The 22,465-nt window shown below is 30.8% G+C and overlaps 1 protein-coding gene across 2 annotated transcripts; it reads left to right on the top strand.

The window, feature by feature from the left end:
- Positions 1-440: 440 nt before the first annotated feature.
- Positions 441-20,120, top strand: LOC140449354 (RNA-binding protein 1-like). 2 transcript variants are annotated; one of them, XR_011951783.1, is made up of 5 exons: positions 441-568; positions 635-850; positions 1,468-1,569; positions 2,533-3,156; positions 19,870-20,120. XR_011951783.1 is itself a non-coding variant. In XM_072542498.1 (4 exons), the coding sequence occupies exons 2-4, from the start codon at positions 642-644 to the stop codon at positions 19,949-19,951; spliced, it is 393 nt and encodes a 130-aa protein (XP_072398599.1). In that variant the 5' UTR covers positions 441-568; positions 635-641; the 3' UTR covers positions 19,952-20,120. The 2 variants fall into 2 exon arrangements, 1 of the variants encoding a protein (XP_072398599.1); XM_072542498.1 differs by lacking the exon at positions 2,533-3,156.
- The last annotated feature ends 2,345 nt before the right edge of the window (positions 20,121-22,465 follow it).

The following is a 22,465-nucleotide window of genomic DNA, read 5'->3' as shown; positions in this document are numbered from 1 at the left end:
ATTCGCCTGAAGGCTGACGAATGGAACGGTAGCTTATATATTTTTACTTAAGGTCAGGTATGCCTCCACCCTGAAAGAACCCCGTGAAAACATGTTTTTTGAAAGTACAATCAGAAACAGACGGTACAAGTTGTAAAATCATCGTGTAAATGCCCTCTATTTGTGGTTGCCCTTAATGACTCGCTATATACCTATGATAGTTGGGAACTGTTTTAAAAATAATTTTGCTTATGCAAAACAATCAATAAGCAAATAAAAATAATAAAATTTGGAACAAAAATTCTTATTATAAAGAATTTCATCACAATTTAATCATAAAATGACACGTCCACTTTTATGGTGATTAAAATTTCACAGCGTCCGCCTATGGTCAATCTCTAGCTCCTAACTTCACACTGTTTGAACACAAATATTTTTAGGTCAATTGTCAATTAATTATAATTATCTTTACGCGGCCATTCTCCATTCTGATTCGGCGTTATCGACAATCGACAAGTTTAAGCTATACGTTAAAATTCAATTTTTTGTGTTCAACACTCGAAAAAACCGTCAAAATAAACAGAAACAGGTACGTAATTCCATATAATTCTGTCTTTGTAAAAAACATAAGCGATTTCATTATCCGTCTTCATAGGAGAAATATGGCTCCACATAAGGAGTGGGACATTTCCTGTAAAGTCTACGTCGGAAATCTTGGTTCATCAGCCAGCAAGCATGAAATAGAAAACTCTTTTGGGAAATATGGACCATTAAGAAACGTTTGGGTGGCAAGAAATCCACCGGGCTTTGCTTTCGTCGAGTTCGAAGACCCTAGAGACGCCGAAGATGCCGTTAGAAGCTTGGATGGAACGTAAGTTACCAATGTCATTAACAAAACTACTTTCTAAAACAAATTAATGATAAATTTGATTAAATTAAAACGCCACTCCCCTTTTCTACCAGTAATTTGTACTATTTGAGTTTGGTTAAATTATTTAAATCAATAATGAAAGGAATTGGTGGTAATCAATATTTTTATATTTTTTTCCAAGAAGTTTTGTACAAATAGGAACTGCCGATATCTTACAAAGCAAATATTGATATAATTTATAAGAAATAAGTAAAACAATTTTAGTTTAGCTTTTCATTATTGGTATTTTAGCAAGTCATTCAAAAAATAACCCAATTTTACACTTTTTTAACATTTAAAACTAATAAGTAGTATTAAAAGAATTTTAATTCTGCATTTATCCCAGCAGTTTTATAGAATTGCAAAGTTTAATTTCAAAATTATCAATATTTACTTTTTCCATCAAGAGTTTTGGGTTGTATTCAGTCTTCTAATTTCCTTAATACATAACTTTCTGGAATGTTTTCTTCTTATTATGCCAATTTATACTTTGAGGGTCTCTTTTATTAAGGCATAAATTGAGATTTATGCCTTAATAAAAGAGACAGGGATATAAATATATTATTTTTGATTGCCAGGCGTTGTTGTGGCACTAGAGTCAGAGTAGAAATGTCAAGTGGCCGTTCCAGAAGAGGAGGAGGTGGTGGCGGAGGTAGAAGAGGACCTTCCAGATATTCCAGGTTAGTATTTTTCTTTTTGTTTTGTTGCCTATATTTAAATTCTAGAAACTTGGCTCACAAATATGTCATCAATCAGTATTCAATGTCTTATGTTATGCCTATTATTAGGAATTTGCATTTTAATATGTTTTTTGATTGATTTTTATGTAAAAATATGTTTTTAAATATATATTATCACACATTGAACAAAAAAAAACAATTATTTGTAATCACATGCTAAAATATGTGTAAATTTCTGTTTTAAATGATGTATAAATTAAAAAAATCTCAATGTCACATATACAAAATAAAATAAGTAGTTCTTGTAAATTTGAAATATCTCTTATTTTAAGGTACTTTTCACACCAATCATAATTTTTTCTTCCTTTTTTCAATTTAATATCGCTAGTTTTCGCCTTATCTTCTCCCTTTCCAGGATCTTGATATTCGACAATTTTTGATAGAATGTGATCTCTTCGACTTTGAATATATCTTTCATTTAGGGTGTTTTTATGACACTCCAGTCATCCACTTTTTAATACAGTTATTTGTTAATTCAGTTCTTTTTGAACTGTTTTTCTTATTATCTTTTTCATTTCTCTATGTTATAGAATAGGAAGCTGTATTTCCCGTTGAGGTCTTTTGTAACAGATTAGAGATTAATACAGTAGATTAATAACTTGGTTAACTATGTTTCTACTTTTTTACACTATTTTTTATGATTCATTCAGATATTAATTATTAGTTTCTTTAGATTTACTATGACAAAAACAAAATTGTAACTAACAATATAAGTATATAAAAATTCTAACCTAAAAAATGTTTATCAGACTGCCATATGACATATTTGTGGGATGATTCGTTCAGTTTGTATAAATATTATCCAATAAATATATTTAATTGGACAAAAAAAGCATATTTATACAAATTGATATTTGTAGAATAATAAATCAGCTATAAAGTGGTTTCGCGCTCATATTGCAGGCCTTCAGCCCCACTGCTGTTACCCTTTCTCCAAAACAAGGACCATCGGTCCGTTACACATCTCTTCATCTCACATCGACTAAACATCTACCCACCCTGACCCGGGAAGCTGATCAGATTGTCATCAATCTACTGAAAAATTATTTCTCTCCTCAATTTGACTACTACTATAGAATGATGTACAACTATAAAGTAGAAGTCAGCACTCCACATCAAACCACTTCGGCATCTTTAAATTTTCTTCCCAGCACAACACTTGGGGAATACAATGCAGAAAAAAATATATAACTGTGCCCTAGCAACTTCATTTTACCACCAGGAAATCACTATCGTTTATGTAACATTACAAATAGTTTAAAACCTCATGGCAAACTTTGCATCAGCTTAATGTGACGATACATTTTTTCTAGCTTATAAACCCTAAAAGAATGTATCATTACAAAACACTGACCATGTGATAAAATTTTCCAAAATGTGTAGTGTTACTGTCGCATAGTGATTTTTTGTGTGACTTGACAACATGACATCGAGAAAGCCTGCACAACTTTACCTGTCGCCCCCTCAACCGAGTGATGTTTCCAACTCATTCAACTATCCCCACAACAGGGAAACATTGCTGATAATGTAAGAAAAATAAGTTTTTCGTATTGTTAAATGTCTTTTAAAATACAAATTTCGAATATATGACGTTCAATGAAACATGATATTAGTAATTTTAAACCTAAAAGATTATTTCTATATGTATTTTAAAGACATGTAACAATGGCATTAGTAGTAAGTGTTGCATCTAGAACAAGAGTTACCGAACATTTTGGTTTTATTTTTTTTTACAATACACCATATCAGTGCTTACGTAACAGTGTCATTTCTTTGAGTTTATATCCAGGCATTTTTCCAAACATATAATTATATATTTTATTATTTTCATGCGAGTTCTAGTAGAAAAAAGTATGCAATAGCTTTCATTGAAGATAAAAAAATTAACAAAAAAGCTATATCTGAAGATATAAAATTAAATCATGAAAGTATAATTATAGTACATCCACTAATAATTTTCCAACATAAACATGTCTTATTCTGGTATCAAAGAGACCGCCTTTCAAATCAAGGTTGTCAGACATATTTCCTAAAATTCCTAAGGTTATATTTAAAAAATATTCTCTATTTTCTATTCGTTATTATTCAATTGCTAGTCAACGAACGACACTCTTAAAAAATAATATGAACTTATTCTCAAAAATATATATATAAATTAATTAACTAGGTACTAATATTTCCATGGACTCTTCACTAATGAATTAAAGCAACCGTGAACTTTGTATATATTACTTATATTCTAAGTAATTTTCGAATATTGGCAACATTGTAGTCTGGAGAGAATTTGAACGTTCGACGTTGCCCTGTTGGTGAATTTAGCGGTAATACTTTTATAGATATAATGATCGACTTTTAAGAAATCAGACAACTTTTAAGAATCCAAGTTCTCAAAAACGGTTTCAAGAATTGTATTATTTTTTTCCAAATTTCATTGATTTTATACCTTACCTGGAAACATGAAAAATTGCAGATATATTAATAATGGTATTAAGGTTATATTCACTAATTTTAAACTCATGCATTATGGCAACAGCGCGAAGCGCAAACCAATAAATTCTAATGAACACCTGTTGTCTGCTATGCGATACCCTAAAATATTTCCTATTGCAGAGGCGGGGGCTTATAAGGTATAGGTAATATAAGTTATAAGTAATATTATATTTTTCTAGGATGGCATTTTTTAAGATGCATCAACTTCTGTGTTATCAATAAATAATGACAATTATGTTAATGACAGCTCTGAATTAAAAAATAAAGATTTGCACGTACAATCCCAAAGAATAGTTTTAAATATGTATGAGTGTTTGAAAAAAGAAAATATTGGGATGGCTGATAATGCAATTGTTTCGAGAATTCATGTATTAAAAAAATCGGGTATAAGACGATATATACAATTATTAAATTAGGCACAGTTACAGATCATTCCTTAAAACGAAAGCGACCAAATAAAAAATTGGGTAGGATTGACACTGCTGCAAAAGACGTTATTCAGCGAACAGTTTACAATTTTACAGGCACACTGACGATTCTTTTCAGTCCTTCTAATTAATTTCTTTACAGCTATCGCGATGCATCTTGAACACTAGTATTCATTATTATACAGTGTGTCGCATTTAAGATGAAGACAACTCTATATATCAGCTACTAAAATACATACAGATTTGACATTTTGCACAGTCATACATGTTGTTAGTGCACATTTTTTTAAGATAGTCATCTGAAATTTAAATTTTAAACGCGGCTTACTGCGAATCCACAAACAGGGTAAATTTTCGATATTTTGCTTCGCGTTAGAGAAATCGGAAAAACTTATTTGGAAAAGTTGTTCCACTTATTGTAAACGCACATACCAAATTTCATGACAAAATTCGCAATTTTAGTTTTTCAGTATTATTTGTAATCTCGATCCTAAATCTACAATTGGCTGTCTAAAGATGCATCTCGGGACAGCCAACTGTCCGTTTTAGAATCCTGACTACAATTGAAGAGCTTATTTCCAAAGTGTCTGTTGGATTATCTTATGGTAGATAATATTAATTAATGGTGTGGACTGTAAATTATCTTTTGTGTGAGTAAATAGAATTATTTAATAACTTTTTGTACAAACTAATTATTATAACATGTGAATTTGTGAAAATACTAGAAAACGTGGCGTCTTCTTGGAAATTATTTGATTAATGTCAAATTGTCAATTGCCGACTTGATCCCGTCAGATTGTTTGATCTTGAACATAAAACGCACGGACATATGACAGGCTCTATGTTGCCGCACTAAACTAATTTTCTAAAAATGTCCTAACATACTCCCGGCGTTGAAGTATGCTTCAAAATATAGTAGGAAACAAGTAAATATCAAAGCAAAAAAAAACTTAGTCCCGAGATAAAACACTGCGACACTATTAATCTTCTATTGGCAGTGGAAACAAATGTCGTGTAGATCTGGTGATGAGTCCATTGGAAGTTTTGATTTCAGCTACTCGATTTTCTCCATCTTTACCAGGAAATAATTTAATTATTCTTCCCATAATCCATCTGCATGGAGGTAGATTGGTATCACGGATGATAACTAAGGATCCGGGTACAATGTTGTTGGTAGAACTGTGGTGCCATTTATAAGATTGGTGTAGCTGGCTGATATATTCTTTGGAAAAGCGGTTCCAAAATCTCTGATGCAGCTGTTGAACATGTTGGAATCTGCTTAGTCGATTCACTGGGATAGGTAAGAGATTTGGTTCAGGAATGGAGACTAAAGGACGTAATGTCAAAAAGTGGGAAGGAGTTATTGGTTCCAAGTCAGATGGATCTTCTGATTTGGCAAACAATGGTCTCGAATTTAAAATACATTCAATTTGGCTAAGCAAGGTGAGAAATTCCTCATATGTCAAATTTATATTCTTAAGCGTTCTTTTCATATGAAACTTCATTTGTTTCACTGCTGATTCCCATAAACCCCCAAAATTTGGGCTATAAGGTGGGGAAAAATGCCAAATTATATTTTTTGTTAAAGCAAAATCATTAATTTTATTTTGGTTTTTATATAAAAAGGTTTTGATAAACTTTAACTCTTTACTAGCGGCTCTAAAGGTTGAACCATTGTCAGAGTAAACATTGGTAGGAATTCCTCTTCGTGATAAGAATCTCTTAAAACATGCAAGAAAACATTCAGTTGTCATATCAGTGAGTAATTCCAAATGTACAGCTTTTGTTACAAAACAAACATATACACAAACATAACATTTTAAAATTTTATTTCCACGACCCTTTTTTTCTTTCAGTGGAAATGGACCTGCATAATCAAGTCCTACATTTTCAAAAGGATAGGCAGGAATAATGCGTTCATTGGGTAAAGGTCCCATTTTTACACAATTGTGAGGAGGTTTCACACGAAAACATTTAACACATTGTCTTACAATTTGCTTTACTAATACCTTGCCAGAAATAGGCCAATATTGTTGTCTGATTAATGACAATAGAAGCTGTGGTCCAGGATGCAAATTACTGACATGGTAGTGTGTACAAATTAACTTGGTTAATACATGAAATTTCGGCAATAGGATTGGTGTTTTTACATTTTCTGGCAATGTTGAATGCATAAGTCTACCACCTACTTTAATTAATCCTTTATCTAATATGGGAGACAAATGAAGCAATCTGGATTTTTTGCTCAATGGTTTATCATTTAACAAACATAAAATTTCATCATGAAAGGATTCTGCCTGCACAAGTTTGATCAATAGCAGAAATGAATCATTGGTTTCATGGACCGTTAAAAGTAAGCTTGGGGCTCTTGTCTTATTTTTAATATTTCTAATAAAACGCATTACATATGAAAAAACTCTTTTCATTTTATGCAAATTGGAAAATCTGGTAATAAAATTAGTAATCCAGCTGTTCTGAACAGTGGAATGAAGTGATACTTGAACAGATCGTTTAAGCTCTGGTAATTCAATTACTTCATCAGTTGAATCATTAGGCCACAAATCAGGATGCTGTCTTAAAAACTGCGGTCCCTGGAACCACAGTTGTGATTCAAGAAAGAATTCAGGAAAGATTCCACGACTAGCTATATCTGCGGCATTTTCCTTTGTATTGATATAATGCCAACTATCACTACTGGTGAGTGATTGTATTTTTGTTACCCTGTTGGCAACAAATACTTGTAACTGGCTAGGTTCCAGTTTTAGCCAACTTAATACAATTTTTGAATCAGACCACATGTATATCGGCATATTTAGAATTGATAAAGATTTGGTGACCTTGTCAATTAATTGGGAACCTAACAAAGCTGCACACAATTCAAGTTTAGGTATTGTTATTGATTTGATAGGAGCGACCTTTGTTTTTGAACACAGAATGTGAGAATGGTATTTGCTTTCTGGATCTATGCTGCATACATAAATACAACTTGCATAAGCATGCATTGAAGCATCACAAAAGCAATGGATGCTTGTAATTTTATGACCTGATCCAAGTACTGGTCTTGGAATGTGTAATTTATTTAGACATGGTAGTTGATTATACAGTTTGGTCCAACTGTTATTTAATTCTGGAGGGATTATTTCATCCCATGGTTTTTGAAGTCGAAATAGAGTTTGAATTATTAGTTTAGCAATTAATATAACTGGACTTAACAGACCTAAAGGATCATAAATTTTGGAAATGATAGATAATATTTGGCGTTTAGTAAATAAATGATTGGAATTTTCAGTAAGAGAAATTTTGAAGCAAAGAATATCTTGTTGACTCATCCATTGGATTCCAAGAGTTTTAAAACTATCAGAATCTCCTATGTTAATAACATTGTTGGAAATATCATTACAATTAATGTTAAGAATGGTTCCAGGATTATTGGAAATCCATTTTCTCAAAATAAATTTTCCAGACTCTAAAATTTTAAAAATATCATTACATCTCATTTGTAACTCTTGTAAATTGTTTGATCCTGTCAACAGATCATCTACATAAAAATCTTCTAATATGGATTTTGCAGCTAAAGGAAACTGAGATTCATGTTCAAAGGCTAACTGACGCATGCATCTCATTGCCAAGAATGGAGCTGATTTTTGGCCATAGGTTACAGTAGTTAATTGATACACGTCAATATTATCTGTTGGATTGTCTCTCCAGACAATTTGTTGTAGTGGTCTATTTTCTTCATGTACAAATACTTGTCGATACATTTTTGACACGTCTGCAGACACCACATATGTGTACTGCCGAAATCTAATAAGGATGTCAAAAATATCATTTTGGATTTTTGGTCCTGTATACTGTAGGTCATTAAGAGACCATCCAGATGTAGTGGGACATGAACCATCATAAACTACTCTTAGTTTTGTGGTAAGACTGGTTTCTTTTAGTACTCCATGGTGGGGTAAAAAATATGATTTTCTAGAAGGATGTAAGCTAACAGTGGGGTTAACTTTAACCATATGTCCTAGTTCTTGATATTCCTTAATGAATTGTTTATACAAATCATTAAGTTCCTTATTTCTCGAAAATCTTTTTTCTAGTAACAAAAATCTGCTAATTGCTGTATCTAAGGATTCTCCTAATAATTCAGGTGAAAACTTAAATGGAAGCTGAACAATAAAGTGTCCATTTTCTGATCGAGTGGTAGTGGTTTCAAATATTTGCTCACAGCAAATATCATCTTTTGATGGTGGTATGGGATCTTGGATTGAATCAATTTCCCAAAATAGTTTTAACTGCTCATCTTCGGCTATAGTTCTAGTGAAATGACACACTGCATGAGTTGTCTCATAGGGGACAGCTCCGTTTACTATCCAACCCAATTTAGTATTTTGTAAACTTGGCAAACCTTTTCCTAGGTTGATTTTTCCATCACAAAGGAGGTCCCAAAATAGATGGGCACCAATAATAGCATCAATGCTACCAGATTCATTAAACAAAGGATCAGATAATTGAATATTGCATGGGATATTAAAGTTTTTAATATCAAAACTGGTTGAAGGAATTTGATTTGAAATAGCTGGCACAGCATAAAATATGGATGAAATACTAAAATTATTAACTCTGGAACATATTGTAATTTGACATTTTTTGGTAATACTTGATACTGTTTGATTTATACCACTAATGGCTAGGTTAGTAGGAATCATGGACATATTTAATTTTTTACAAAAACTTTCTTTTATTAAGTTTGTTTGAGCACCACTATCTAAAATTGCTCTACATGGAATTAATTCATGATTATTGGATTTAACATTAAAAACCACTGTTGACAAAAGAACTTGGGTATGTTTAATATTCATTGTTTGTGCAGAAAACTGATGGGTTACCGTTGGTGGCAACTCATCACTTTGTACACAGTTAACTGATGATGAGTCTAATGGAGATTTTAAAGCAGTGTCAGTTGAATGTTGCTGACTATTTTCAAAATGTATTAATGAGTTATGTTTGGAATTACATTTTATACATGGTCTTAAAGTACATTCAGCAGCTTTATGTCCATGTCTCAAACAATTATGACACAACTTTAAATTATTGACTTTAGACAATCTATTTTTTGTATCTAATTTTAGGAATTCAATACATGAATATATTAAATGGTTACCTTTACACAAAACGCAAGACTTTCTTTCTGCAACATTAACTTGGAAAACTCTTTTTTGATATTCACCTCGACTATCACGGTTTGCATGTTTATAATTAAAACCAGAATTATTACTATAATTGTTATTAGGTTTTTGACTACTTTGGTCTTGAATTTCTTCCAAAGTGTCTACTTTTACTTTTAGAAAATTAAAAAATTCAGTTAAAGTAGGAAGCTCTTCTTTAATATGACATTCCTTCCACTCTCTATAACTTTGTTTATCTAATTTATTGGAAATAATATAAATCAATAAAAGGTCAGTTAAACTACTTTTTGTAATCTGTAAACTGTCAATGGATGACATGCTATCTGAGACACTATCTAATAAATGCCTTAAATGTTTAGGTGATTCTTTTTGGATGGAATCTAAATTGAAAATGGCTTTAATATGTTTATTGACTAATAATTTTTTATTATCATACCGCATACAGAGTGCATCCCATGCAGTCTGATAATAATTTCCTGAGAATTCAATTTTATCTACAATACGTTTGGCATATCCATCCACAGATTGTCTCAAGAGCTGAAATTTATGAATATCTGGAAGTGTGGTATTTGAATGAACTACACTGGTAAATGTGGCTTTGAATTCCAACCACTGTTCAAAATCACCTTTAAAAACAGGTATTTTCATTTTTGGCATCAAGAGATGATTTAATGAGTCTACATGTGGTGTAGAACTAGGAGGCAATGTATTAATTACTGTATTAGTGTTAATGTAATCTTTTAAAAAACTAATTGCTTTAAAATACCTATTTTCAAAAGCATCTCTTTCATCAACTTGTTCTTGTAGTTTATCTTCACTGGTAGCAATCTCAATTTGTAGTTGGATCTGATCAAATTCAACTAACAAATTGCTACCAGAGTCATGTCTTAACTGAACTTCTGATATTTCAGGTTTGCTAGATGGTGTAGCATTTTTTAATATATTCACAAAGTTCTCTAAACTTGTTAGTTTGGCTTTATAAGAACCTCTGATTCTTATATTGTTGGCTAAGCTACTCATTTTTAAGATTTATGGCAATCTTTCAAAAACAACACTTAAGAATAATAATAAGAAATACCTTGCTAGAATACTAATACTAGCTGATTGATAATCTATGGCGTTATACAATCAAAATATGGAAAAATCTGTTTATGGTAATTTAAATTCAAATACACTGTTTGATCAAATCTTAAAGATAATAGAAATGGAACAAACTCACATGTACTGATGGATTTGGATCCTCTAAATGGTAAATGGGACTGTCTTCGACCTCTGAACAGCCTCTAGTTACAACTATGGATTCTATTTTACTCACACTATCCGGCTCGAAGGACCAAAATATGTTGGATTATCTTATGGTAGATAATATTAATTAATGGTGTGGACTGTAAATTATCTTTTGTGTGAGTAAATAGAATTATTTAATAACTTTTTGTACAAACTAATTATTATAACATGTGAATTTGTGAAAATACTAGAAAACGTGGCGTCTTCTTGGAAATTATTTGATTAATGTCAAATTGTCAATTGCCGACTTGATCCCGTCAGATTGTTTGATCTTGAACATAAAACGCACGGACATATGACAGGCTCTATGTTGCCGCACTAAACTAATTTTCTAAAAATGTCCTAACAGTGTCTTACATCCATATAATGAAATCCATGAAATTACAGATTTTCATACAAATTTAACATACAAATTATACAATTTTACAATTTTCATATGCACTTTTAAATGGTAAATAAGAAGTTGTTTTGGTACATATAACTTTATTCTAGACTTGAAGAAATCTATAAAGTTTAAAAAAAGAAAATTTAAAAAATCGAAATTTTGGATTTAAGACACTGGAAATAAGCTCTTCAATTAATGAAAAAAGTAAAAGTGCGAATTTTGACATAAAACTTTGTTATGTGGGGTTAAAATAATATTTGGAACATCTTTTCCAAATAACTTTTTCAGATATCTCTAACTCGAAGCAAAATATTGAAGATTCACCCTGTTTGTGCATTAACAGTAGGCCGTGTTTAAAAATTAAATTTCAGTTGACTATCTTAATTGCTGGATAGACAATGTTTTAAAATTTTCTGACAGAATGAGCCATTATTTACAGATAATTGTAAAAAAATATTATGGTTTATGTAAAAACTAAATAATAAGTCCAATATTCTTATAAATCACTAAAATTAACAAGCTTTAATTTGAAAGAATTAATTTGTTATTTATTCGGTGTTGTGAGCCCGCTCCCATTTGAAAAAAAAACTGATTCTGTCCTTTGAAGAGTCCTATTCAAAAATGCCCCGTTTAAACAAATCGAAGGTTGAAGGGTGCCGGACATTTTTGCCGGAAACAATTCAAATTCAAAAGATCACCTTTTTCTGCTACGGAAAATATTGCTCCGATTTCTCACCAAAATCAATGTTGATACTTTAGTTTAGATACTCTTGAATCTCAAAAATACTCATTTACATATTTTTCAAGCCTCGAAAATGCATATTAGGTATCGCATTTTTCGGATTTTAAATCGCTTATATCTCCAAAACTATTAACTTTTGAGAAAAATGACATAGATCTTATTTAGAGTCACCCAAAAACCTAAAAAATATTTTTTGGAGCACAAAAGGTGATATTTTGAATTTGTTTAAAAAATTGTTTAAACAATTTCTGCCCAAAAATTGAGAAATTTTCCTGAATATAATTATGTAAAAATTAATAAAAATTATATGATTTTTCTTGAAATATGCGTTTAATAACTGATCCCTTTTCTTAATTTCCACGCCAATGGTCGGCATCGACATCAAAGAACCTCAAAAGCCGACGCTTGGCAAATTGACAATGGAAAAAGTATAATATCTTGATTTAACCTCAAAAAAACAACATCGTGATGTCAGACTGATTTGGTGTAGAAGTAGTGTGGTGTAACAAAATTCATCACTATTATTAATGTATTGGGTATGGTGTTGTGTGGGTTCCTTTAACAAATTGTGATGAAATGAGTTTTTTCCTGATATTTTTGTTTACAGATTCATCAGCTTTTTTATAATTTTTTATCAGTACTTTCTTTTAAAACTTATCTGTTTTTTTTATACTTTTTTAGAATCACATTATACTTTTTGATATAAACTGCCGAGAAAATAATTTACAGTTTAAAGTTGGGTTTACTATTTAAAAACGATCGACAAGAATTGGTTTTTTACTTATTTTATAGCCCAATTATAAGCCCTTAAAAAAAAATCAATTTTTAACAATATGCATTATGATATTGTATCACTCATCCTAAAAGGCCGTTCAGATGCTTTAAAACAAATCAATTTAACAATATGCATTATGCATTTGCACGAACAGACAAACCCACCTAACCCTGGAATACCTAAGATTAATTGCTTATTACATAATATCAAAATAAAATCACATACAGTAATTGTGTTTACTGATTAAAACAAAATACTTCTAACCCTGTTAACCCCTACAAACCACCCACACTGTTTTAGTCATAGACAAATACAAATAGACTGATAGCTGCAATACATGCCGGTTCCACCAGTGCGACAGAGAAAATTGAAGCAAAGCAGTCTCTGCATCTTTTTTTAATTTGCCACGTTTATCGACCACGTGACTGAAATGACCAACGAGAAGGTCACATGGTCGATCAACCCGCCCCATTAGAAAGAGATGCTGTAGGGACTGCTTTGCGTCAGGTTTCTCTGTCACACTGGGGAAACGTGACCGTATGGCAACAGTCAGTCTATTTGTATTATATGTCTATGGTTTTTGTAGGCCCTGACAATAGGGAGCTAATGAAAAATGACAATTTTAGAAAGCTATGACAATTACATAAAAAGAAGCAAGTGTTAGTTTTAAACAAGTTGACAATTTTCTAGAAAATTGATATGCAGAATACAAAACAGTCGTATCAACAATGCTAAAGAAATTTAAGAAACTTAGTAAAAGATCATTGAAACAGTCTACGAGGGATGTACAATAAATATTCAATCTTCTAAGAAATTAAACACAAGCTTCTTTTTTGATAAAATCATTTTTATTTATTAAATCTACCGCTCGATAGTAACTAAAAACGACAAAAATATTGCAGTTTAATGAATTTCCAAAGTAGAACACATAAATAGTTCTGTAACAAGTTTGAATTTTTTTGGCACTTTTTTTAATTTAACAAAATGGGGAATCTTGCATGTATAAATTTATCAAAACCACATTTTAGTTTCAGCCTACATCTAAGGTAATAATTAAAGCTGTAACAATTTTACTAACCATTTTTCATGTGAATTCTGAACTATGTGTTCCAGGCCAGTCAAATAAAATTGTGATACATTTAAAAAGTAAAATAATTCATTTCAGAACGAATCCTTGAAAAAATTTAAGTTTTGGTATGAAAATATGGATTTATGTCAAAAGTATCAGTTTAAAATAACGGCGTCATTGTTTAAACATTGATTTTATAGCAAAAATCATCGAAAATCACTATTTTTAATTTTTTTCGATACTTCTTTCCTAATTAGAAGTATTCATTTTCGTTTTTTGGAAAGGTTGTGAAAGGTAAGGATTCATTTTGAACCTTCTAAATTAAATTTGGTTGATAATTTATTTAAACAGTTGCGAAAAACTGCAAAACTTGTAGGAACAAGAAACACAAAAATAGGCGTAAATTATAACAAAATTTACATAAAATATATATAGTTACAATATATTAACATAACATAACATAACAATATCTTTATTTTTAGAAAATAATATACATTCCGTGAACATAAAATTATTTAAAAAAAACAGTGTCACAAACGAAAATATTATTTACTTATTCCTAACCGTTACATATACAAATAGTCCTCCACAGAATATGGCTCAAGAGCTACCAGTAATTTAAATATTTGATGTTTATACAAACTTAATCTTTCCTCCCTTTTAATAGGTTCAGGCAGTTTATTAAACAATTTGATGCAGCAATAAAGAGCGTTTTTTTCTGTTATACTTAACCTGTGTATTGGAATTTTATAATTATATAACCTGGTATTTACTATACTATTGGGCTCAAAGTTCCTAAAGAGTATTTTATTCTTATATAGAAACAGTAAGCATTCTTGAATAAATACAGCGTAAACTGTTAAAATATTATTACTCCTAAAATGCCCTCTACATGATTCCCTACTTTTTAAGTCAAACATAACTCTGATTATTTTTTTCTGAACCAGAAATACATTATTTATGTCCCTACTGTGGCCAAAATTTATTAGACCATATCTAAATTTTGCTAACTCTAAATGAGTTACTATTCATGTATTTTTTTAGAACTCTAAAGCTGTAAATCACTTTACTCAAAGACATACATAACTGGTCAACATGTTTATCCCAACATAAAAAACTGTCAATATATAATCCTAAAAATTTGGTATCGCTGCTAATATTTAAAGTGTCATTATTTACAATAATACTGTTTGGCATATCTGAATGTGCATAATTTGTCTTAAACAAAAGAAGATCTGTTTTATTTTGATTTAAAACCAGTCTTTAGCTTTCTGGAACTCTAAACTAGCATTAACGCTTAGAACAGACATGTCTTTACCACTGACTAAAATGTTTGTATCATCTGCATAATTTGTTATGCTGGAAGTAGTATTAGCCACTAGACCATGAAGGTCATTGATATAGATCACAAACAGTAAAGGACCAATCACACTTCCTTGTGGTACTCCAATATTGATAGTGCTTTCAGATGAAATGCCTATTTCAGTGTATTAAAAGTTACATATATATTTATTTAAAAGTTATTCCAATTGTTTATTAGAAAGTTGGTTTATTTGATAATGAAAAACAATTTAAATTTGTTTATAAATATAAAGTTTTTCGTTAATAACTTTGCGAGAAATGAATATGAAATAATGCCATTTCGATGTTCGTTTAGCAAGCAATTTGACATAAATTAAAAAAAAAGTTGTTCTAGGACCGTTTGTGATCTAGGTAGCCATTTTTTTGTTTAAAAATCCACCATTTGTTTATTTATTAATATTAAAAAATGAAACTGTGCTAGTTTCAAATAATTTCAAATATGAAAAGTGGTGGCAAGAATGAACTCGTCGCTTTCAAAAGTGAAATCGAAAGTTCAAATTGAATTTGTCTGAAAATTTTATATCTCCGGAAGTACTGCCAATTTTGATGTTTTTTTTTTTAATCTGTTAAGTTACATTTAAACTTAAATGTAACTAAACCTAAGTACGCAAATAACAAAGAAAAACAACTAAAAAATAACTTAATACTTTGTATTACCTCTCCCAGTGTCCATAACTGCCTGTACACGTCGGCTCATGCTGTCTATGAGGTGCGAATATCATCTTGCTGGATGTTTTGCCATTTCTCTTCTAGAGCCAAGCGAAGTTCATTAATTGAGGCTGGTGCGACTTCGCGACCTCTAATATTTCTACCAAGCATGTCCGAAATGTGCTCTATTGGGTTCAGATCTGGCTAACACGCTGGCCAGTTCATTTTATTAATACCAACTTCCTCTAAATATTGCGTGACACACACTTTGCAGAGTGGTGTCGCGCATTATCTTGCATTAATAGAAAACCATCGCCGATATGACAACGAACCCTCAATAAATACAATTCAGTGTGCGCCTCACGGGTTATTCCTGCCCATTCCATTACCGAACCCCTCAATGACTAAGTTCCTCTTTCCAGTTCGACGCCATACTCGTTCTCTCCCATCTGATGAGTGAAGACAGTATCTCGACTTATCCGTAAAAAGAACATTACTCCATTGTCCTAAATTCAAATGTAAACATTCCCTGGAAAATTGTAGTCTAGCCACTCTGTGCCGTGGCAGTAATTTGGGCCCAGTTGTTGGTCTGCAACTTTGCAAACCAAATTCATGTAATCTTCAACGAACTGTAAATACACTTACATTATTGCCTCGAACCTCTTGAAGCTGATTTCTTGTTTGCAGCGCTGTTAATGAATGACGATCCCGCAAAGCGTTGACTCGAATAAAACGATCATCTAAAGCGGTAGTTTTGCGCTTCCTGCCACTTCCCGCTTTACGCTTGTTTGTTCCAGTTCGTATAAAACGTTCCACTAAATGTAAGTGTCAATATGGCATAACGATAACAGTCACCAAAGCCACCTTGTATTACAAAATACTCAAAAATAATCATAATTAAAAAATTCCCAAGTAAATTGTGGGTGGCAAATTCATTTGGCTCTAAAAAATGGCATATTTTGATATGAAACAATAAACACAATGTTTATAAGACATGATTGCAACCGAAAAATAAGGTTTTACGAAAATTCGCAAACGGAATTATTCCACAGGATGTTTCAAAGTTAGGATAATAAAACCACGTTTTAATTAACCCCGTACAATAAGTCAAATATAATATTTTATCAAAAAACTGACTATACCAAATTAAAGTTTATAAATTTATACACAGTGTGCTAAAAAATCATCAAATAGGGCTAAGAATAAACAAATTGAAATATTTTAATTTATATACATTTTATAAAGGATTTTAACAAATTGAAATACTTTGAATCTGACCAAAATTTTTTCCGTTGCGTGTTTTTTCATCTGAGTGTAATACTAAGCCAATATTCACATTAATCACAAAACGTATGTGTAAAAGTGTTGTTTTCGCACAAAACATCTAAACAAGAAAAAAAAACGTTATCGCTAATAAGGCATAAAATAGAATTCAAACAAATTAAACAAGTTTTGATCTAAACACCAACAAAAAAATCTGAGTGTCCAGTTAATTTTGCACCCTAGTTTGACAATAAATGCTGGGTCAGTTTTGTAGTAGCCACATTAGAAACAATTATTTATTTATTTATTTAATTAACGGATATACCATTTTTACAGAAATATGACGTCAACCTTTACAAAGCTTATATATATAGGTTGCATTAATAAAAACAAACCAAAATTAAAATCAAACAAAATTCAATTAAAGTAGTAGCTTAAGTTATTAAACAATGCTCAAAATCTCTCAAATGATTTCTTAAATGTTGCTGTAGATATTCAAATAACTGTAAACTATTGCTGTGCTCATTGGCAGTTGGTAAAATTCTTGTAATGGGTTCATTTTGGCCATTAATTCGTAGTGTGGAATGGAATGTTGAAAATCTCAGTGTTACGAGTTCTTCTAGTATTAACATTAAAATTGATTAAACTTAGTAACTCTGGATCTTGAACATATCCATTTATAATTTTAAAAAGGAAACATAAATCCGCTTGACATATTCTATCATGTAGTGATTTGATATTTAGTATTGACAGTATATCATCATATGTGTATTGATGTCTAATAAAACCAATTTTGTAAGCACATACCCTCAAGAATTTATTTTGAACTCTCTCGATACTGTAGATGTCACTGTTATATGAAGGAGACCAAATGAGAGAACCATACTCCAAAACTGATCGAACTAAACTACAGTATAACATTTTTAAAGTTTGTACTGAAAACTGATTACAGTTTCTAAGAATAAATCCCAACATTTTTAAAGCTTTAGCTGAAGATTCGTTAATATGATATTTAAAAGTTAGTTTAGAATCAAAATTTATACCTAAATCTTTAATATTATGACATGCCTCTAAAGGTACATTATTTATACAATAATCATAATTTACAAACTCTCTTATTCTTCCAAAAGTAATTTTAAAACATTTTTGTATATTTAAGTATAGCATGTTTACCTCACACCAACTAGCTAAGCTTTTAATGTCATTCTGTAACAAAGAGGCATCAACTAGGTCATTAACTATTCGAAATATTTTAAGGTCATCAGCAAACATTAGAAATTTACTATTTTTAATCACTGAGGATATATCATTAACAAATATATTAAATAAGAGAGGTCCAATATGACACCCCTGAGGAACTCCTGAGGTTACAGATATTCGTTGAGATAAACAATTTCCATATTTAACATACTGACATCTACCAGATATATAACTACCTATCCACTCAATTATTTTACCTCCAAATCCATAGCCATTTAATTTAGCAATAAGCAGATCATGGTTAACTCTATCGAAGGCTTTTGAGAAGTCTGTGTAGATAGCGTCAACCTGACCCTTCTGTTCCAATGAATTAGCTATAAAATTCATATACAATATTAAGTTCGTGCATGTAGACTTACCTTTAGAAAAGCCATTTTGTCCAACATCAATTAAATCTTTACAATTCCATGTCAAAAAGTTATTTACAAGACACTCAAAAAGGTTGGGTAATACAGATTGGTTACAAACCGCTCGATAATTTTCAACATCATTTTTATTACCAGATTTGAAAATTGGTGTTAGATAACTAGTCTTCCAAAGATCAGGAAAAATGCCGGTACTCAATGAGGAATTAAATAAGAAGCAGATAGGTTGTACAAGAGTGAAAATGCAATGCTTGAGAACATAAGCTGGCAAATAATCAGGTCCAAGCGATAATTTCCAAGGCATCTTTAACACTATCAATTATGTCAGAGACCTCAATACTATAATTATTCACATTTACACTCTGCTGATAGTTAAAAATTGGGGTCCGATTAATTTTAGAATTAGAATATGTAGTTGAGAAAAACTTACCAAATAGATTAACTACGTCTTGAGCATTATCACTTGTACTATCACCGTAGAACATATTAGATGGCAGATTATTTAGATTTTATAAAGTGTTCTATTAGTGACGGAATTAACCGCATTTTTCATTATCAAAAATATCAAATAAACAACTTTCTAATAAACAATTAGAATAACTTTTTGCAGTTGTTCGCAACTGTTTAAATAAAATATCAACCAAATTTAATTTAGAAGGTTTCAAATGAATCATTACTTTTCCAAAAAACGAAAAAAAAAAACTTCTAATTAGGAAAGAAGTATCGAAAAAAATTAAAAATATTGAATTTCGGTGATTTTTTCTATAAAATCAGTGTTTAAACAATTTTAAACCGATACTTTTGACATAAATCCATATTTTCATACCAAAACGTCAATTTTTTCAAGGATTCGTTCTGAAACGAATTACTGTAAATTTTATTTTTTGTTTATTGGACTATTCGCATTTTAAAAAGTTCTATGTGAAATTTTAACAATTTTGCAATTGTCTGTGTTTTAACAAATTTGTGTGTATATTTTTAAGGTCGAGGTCGCCGAGACGGTCGAGATCTCGTTCTCGAAGCCGAGATTCCAGAGGACGATCTGATTCAAGAGATAGACGCTAGTGCGTTTCGATTTAAGTATTAAACTTTAAGTTAAGCAGAAGATATTTCTGGATAGATATATTCCCGTCAACTTCATTTACACATTTATTCATCTCTACTTTTATTTTCTTTTTACCTTATTTTCGTATTATAATTTTATAAGTGACAAAAATAAAGAATATAATCACTACAGATTTTTTTTTACCCAATTAGTCTCCGAGACGAAATTCTTAGTCTAAACCAAATTTATCTTAAAGATGCAGTAGCAGTAAACAAACCAACACACGTTATCAACATTATGAATATTACGAGGAGCACTCCCAAATCACGATTTACAATGTATAAACGTACATAATATCCACCTCATAAACTATATAAATAGACATCGTATACGAAACTCAGCATACCATATCATTTAATAGTCCTTGTACGCGGAAAGGGTTGAAAATGTGACTCAATTGCAGCATTAATGATATGGATATTTATAAAGCTCAACAAGCCTTTAAGACTTAGGGCTAAAATACATAATATAATACTTATATAGTACAAAACTTATAGCAAGTGGGGGATTGCTCCTTGTTTACTAAATTAACTTCTATTCATCCCTGTTTGCTGTTTTTTCTTCCCAACCATCAATTTCCTCTTTTCTGAGATCTTACTGTACGCTATCAAATCATCTTTGACGTCCTTTTTGAAGTTATACTTCTATACGCGCGCTCCACGTTGGAAATTTGTATGGGAGTGAATCTGTAAAACCATTACATATGTAAGATAATGAGTAAGAGAGAGACAGAAGATATATTTTCTCTCTCTTCCTCTCTCGAATATAAAAATGTTCCTTTTGTATATATAATTTAATATTATATAAAGATATATATATATATATATATATATATATATATACATATAATAAAATATTTATTAATATTATTATTTATGTGATATGTTTTGTATTATTTATTAAATGTTCATAATTATATTAGTCTTTTGTATTTCAAAATAATAATCTCAATAAATCACTGTATGATCCAGAACTGTCAATTTTGAAATAACTTTGTCATGTCCTCGGTAGTATAGTAGCCAGTATCCCCGCCTGTCACGCGGGAGACCGGGGTTCGATTCCCAGTCGGGGAGGACTTTTTTATTAATATTATTGTCATTTTTAAATACTTATGAATATTGCAGTTTAATTTATATTGTATTATTATATTAATAACAAAATAAACAATGAATTTTACTGCAGAGTATGTGTAAAAAAATTTTTGCATTCAACTCCTTTCATACATATATGAAAATAAAAATATACATTTTCATCAAAATATTTATTCAATCCTTCATTATTAGTAAGTTGTTATTAATTCTGTTTCTTTTTCTGCTATGTCTTACCTATAGAATTATAATACATATGTAATGACTGTGCAGATTGACTCCCAAATAAATTTGTAACGGCGAATGCGTGTATAGAAGTGTAACTTCCACCGGCAGTCCCACAGCCGTTTTATTTTCATCAAGTGTCTCATCCATCTCACTCTGTCTTTATCAAGCGACTGATGCTTAGTTGGTTATACAGTTATTCTAGCTCCCTGTTTGTTCGTTGCACCCAACCTTCCAATGGGTTTTAGTTCCATGCGTAGCTCTGAGCATATTCCTTTCCAATTTCTCCATATTTGCTTTTTTAATTGCCCATACGTCACTGTGGGCCTTATTACAGTTTTATATATATCCTTAAATTTAATTTTTCTCAATACATATTTGGGATTTCATCAGTGGTGTAGGCTTCCCATATTTTTATTTCCAATCTGACATTCAGTTCCCATTCTTCCTTATCTTCTCTTCTATAATAACCATCATATACGTAAAATATACCACTCTCCAAATGATATTCCCTTGATTCATTAGATATGAAAGTAAACTGCCCCTCTTCTTTTTGCTCTGTATTTCCGAGTATCATGTACTTTGACTTCCTGGTTTATTTCTAGGTCAAATTTTTTTTGCCCTTAACATTTCTTAATTCCTTTCTTGTTTTCTTTAGAATAGTAAGATCATCAGCGAAGGCCAGGCATTGATGTTCATTGTTGAAGATAGATTCGATCGTTTTAAATCTGCTGTTTCTAATTATTTTTTCCAATACCACATTAAAAAGCGCCGTTGATAATAGATCTCCGTATACGATAACGGATATACTGTTTTTACCCCATATTTACATTGTTTTCTAATCCATTAAATAATTTGTGAGCTGTTTATAAAATTTCCTCAAATGTAGTTATCAAGTAAAATATTGTGCTTAACTGTATGGAAAGCTTTTGCTAAATCAAGGACTTACCTGCATAAATTTATAAACAAATTACTAATTATTTATGTTTCTTTATTTTGTTGGACAAACACAATAAATAAATTATAATTTCAATGTTTCTGCTCCATTAATTCAAGTTTGAGAAATTAGTCACCAGTGATTAGGCAATCAGCAACATTCTAATAAGTAAAACTGGCGACTGGGTTATCACTATAATAGTTTCTTTTAAAATATTTACCTTC

The sequence above is a fragment of the Diabrotica undecimpunctata genome, chromosome 9, assembly GCF_040954645.1.
Source record: "Diabrotica undecimpunctata isolate CICGRU chromosome 9, icDiaUnde3, whole genome shotgun sequence".
Lineage (NCBI taxonomy): Eukaryota > Metazoa > Arthropoda > Insecta > Coleoptera > Chrysomelidae > Diabrotica > Diabrotica undecimpunctata.
Note: the sequence above shows the minus strand (reverse complement) of the source record. Positions and strands in the feature narration are given on the sequence as shown.

Excerpts from the sequence above, each read along its gene's own strand:
- LOC140449354 (XM_072542498.1), top strand. The coding sequence starts at position 642 with ATGGCTCCACATAAGGAGTGGGACATTTCCTGTAAAGTCTACGTCGGA. Across the intron at positions 851-1,467 it reads GTTAGAAGCTTGGATGGAAC|GCGTTGTTGTGGCACTAGAG; the intron begins GTAAGTTACCAA and ends TTTGATTGCCAG. Across the intron at positions 1,570-19,869 it reads GGACCTTCCAGATATTCCAG|GTCGAGGTCGCCGAGACGGT; the intron begins GTTAGTATTTTT and ends TATATTTTTAAG.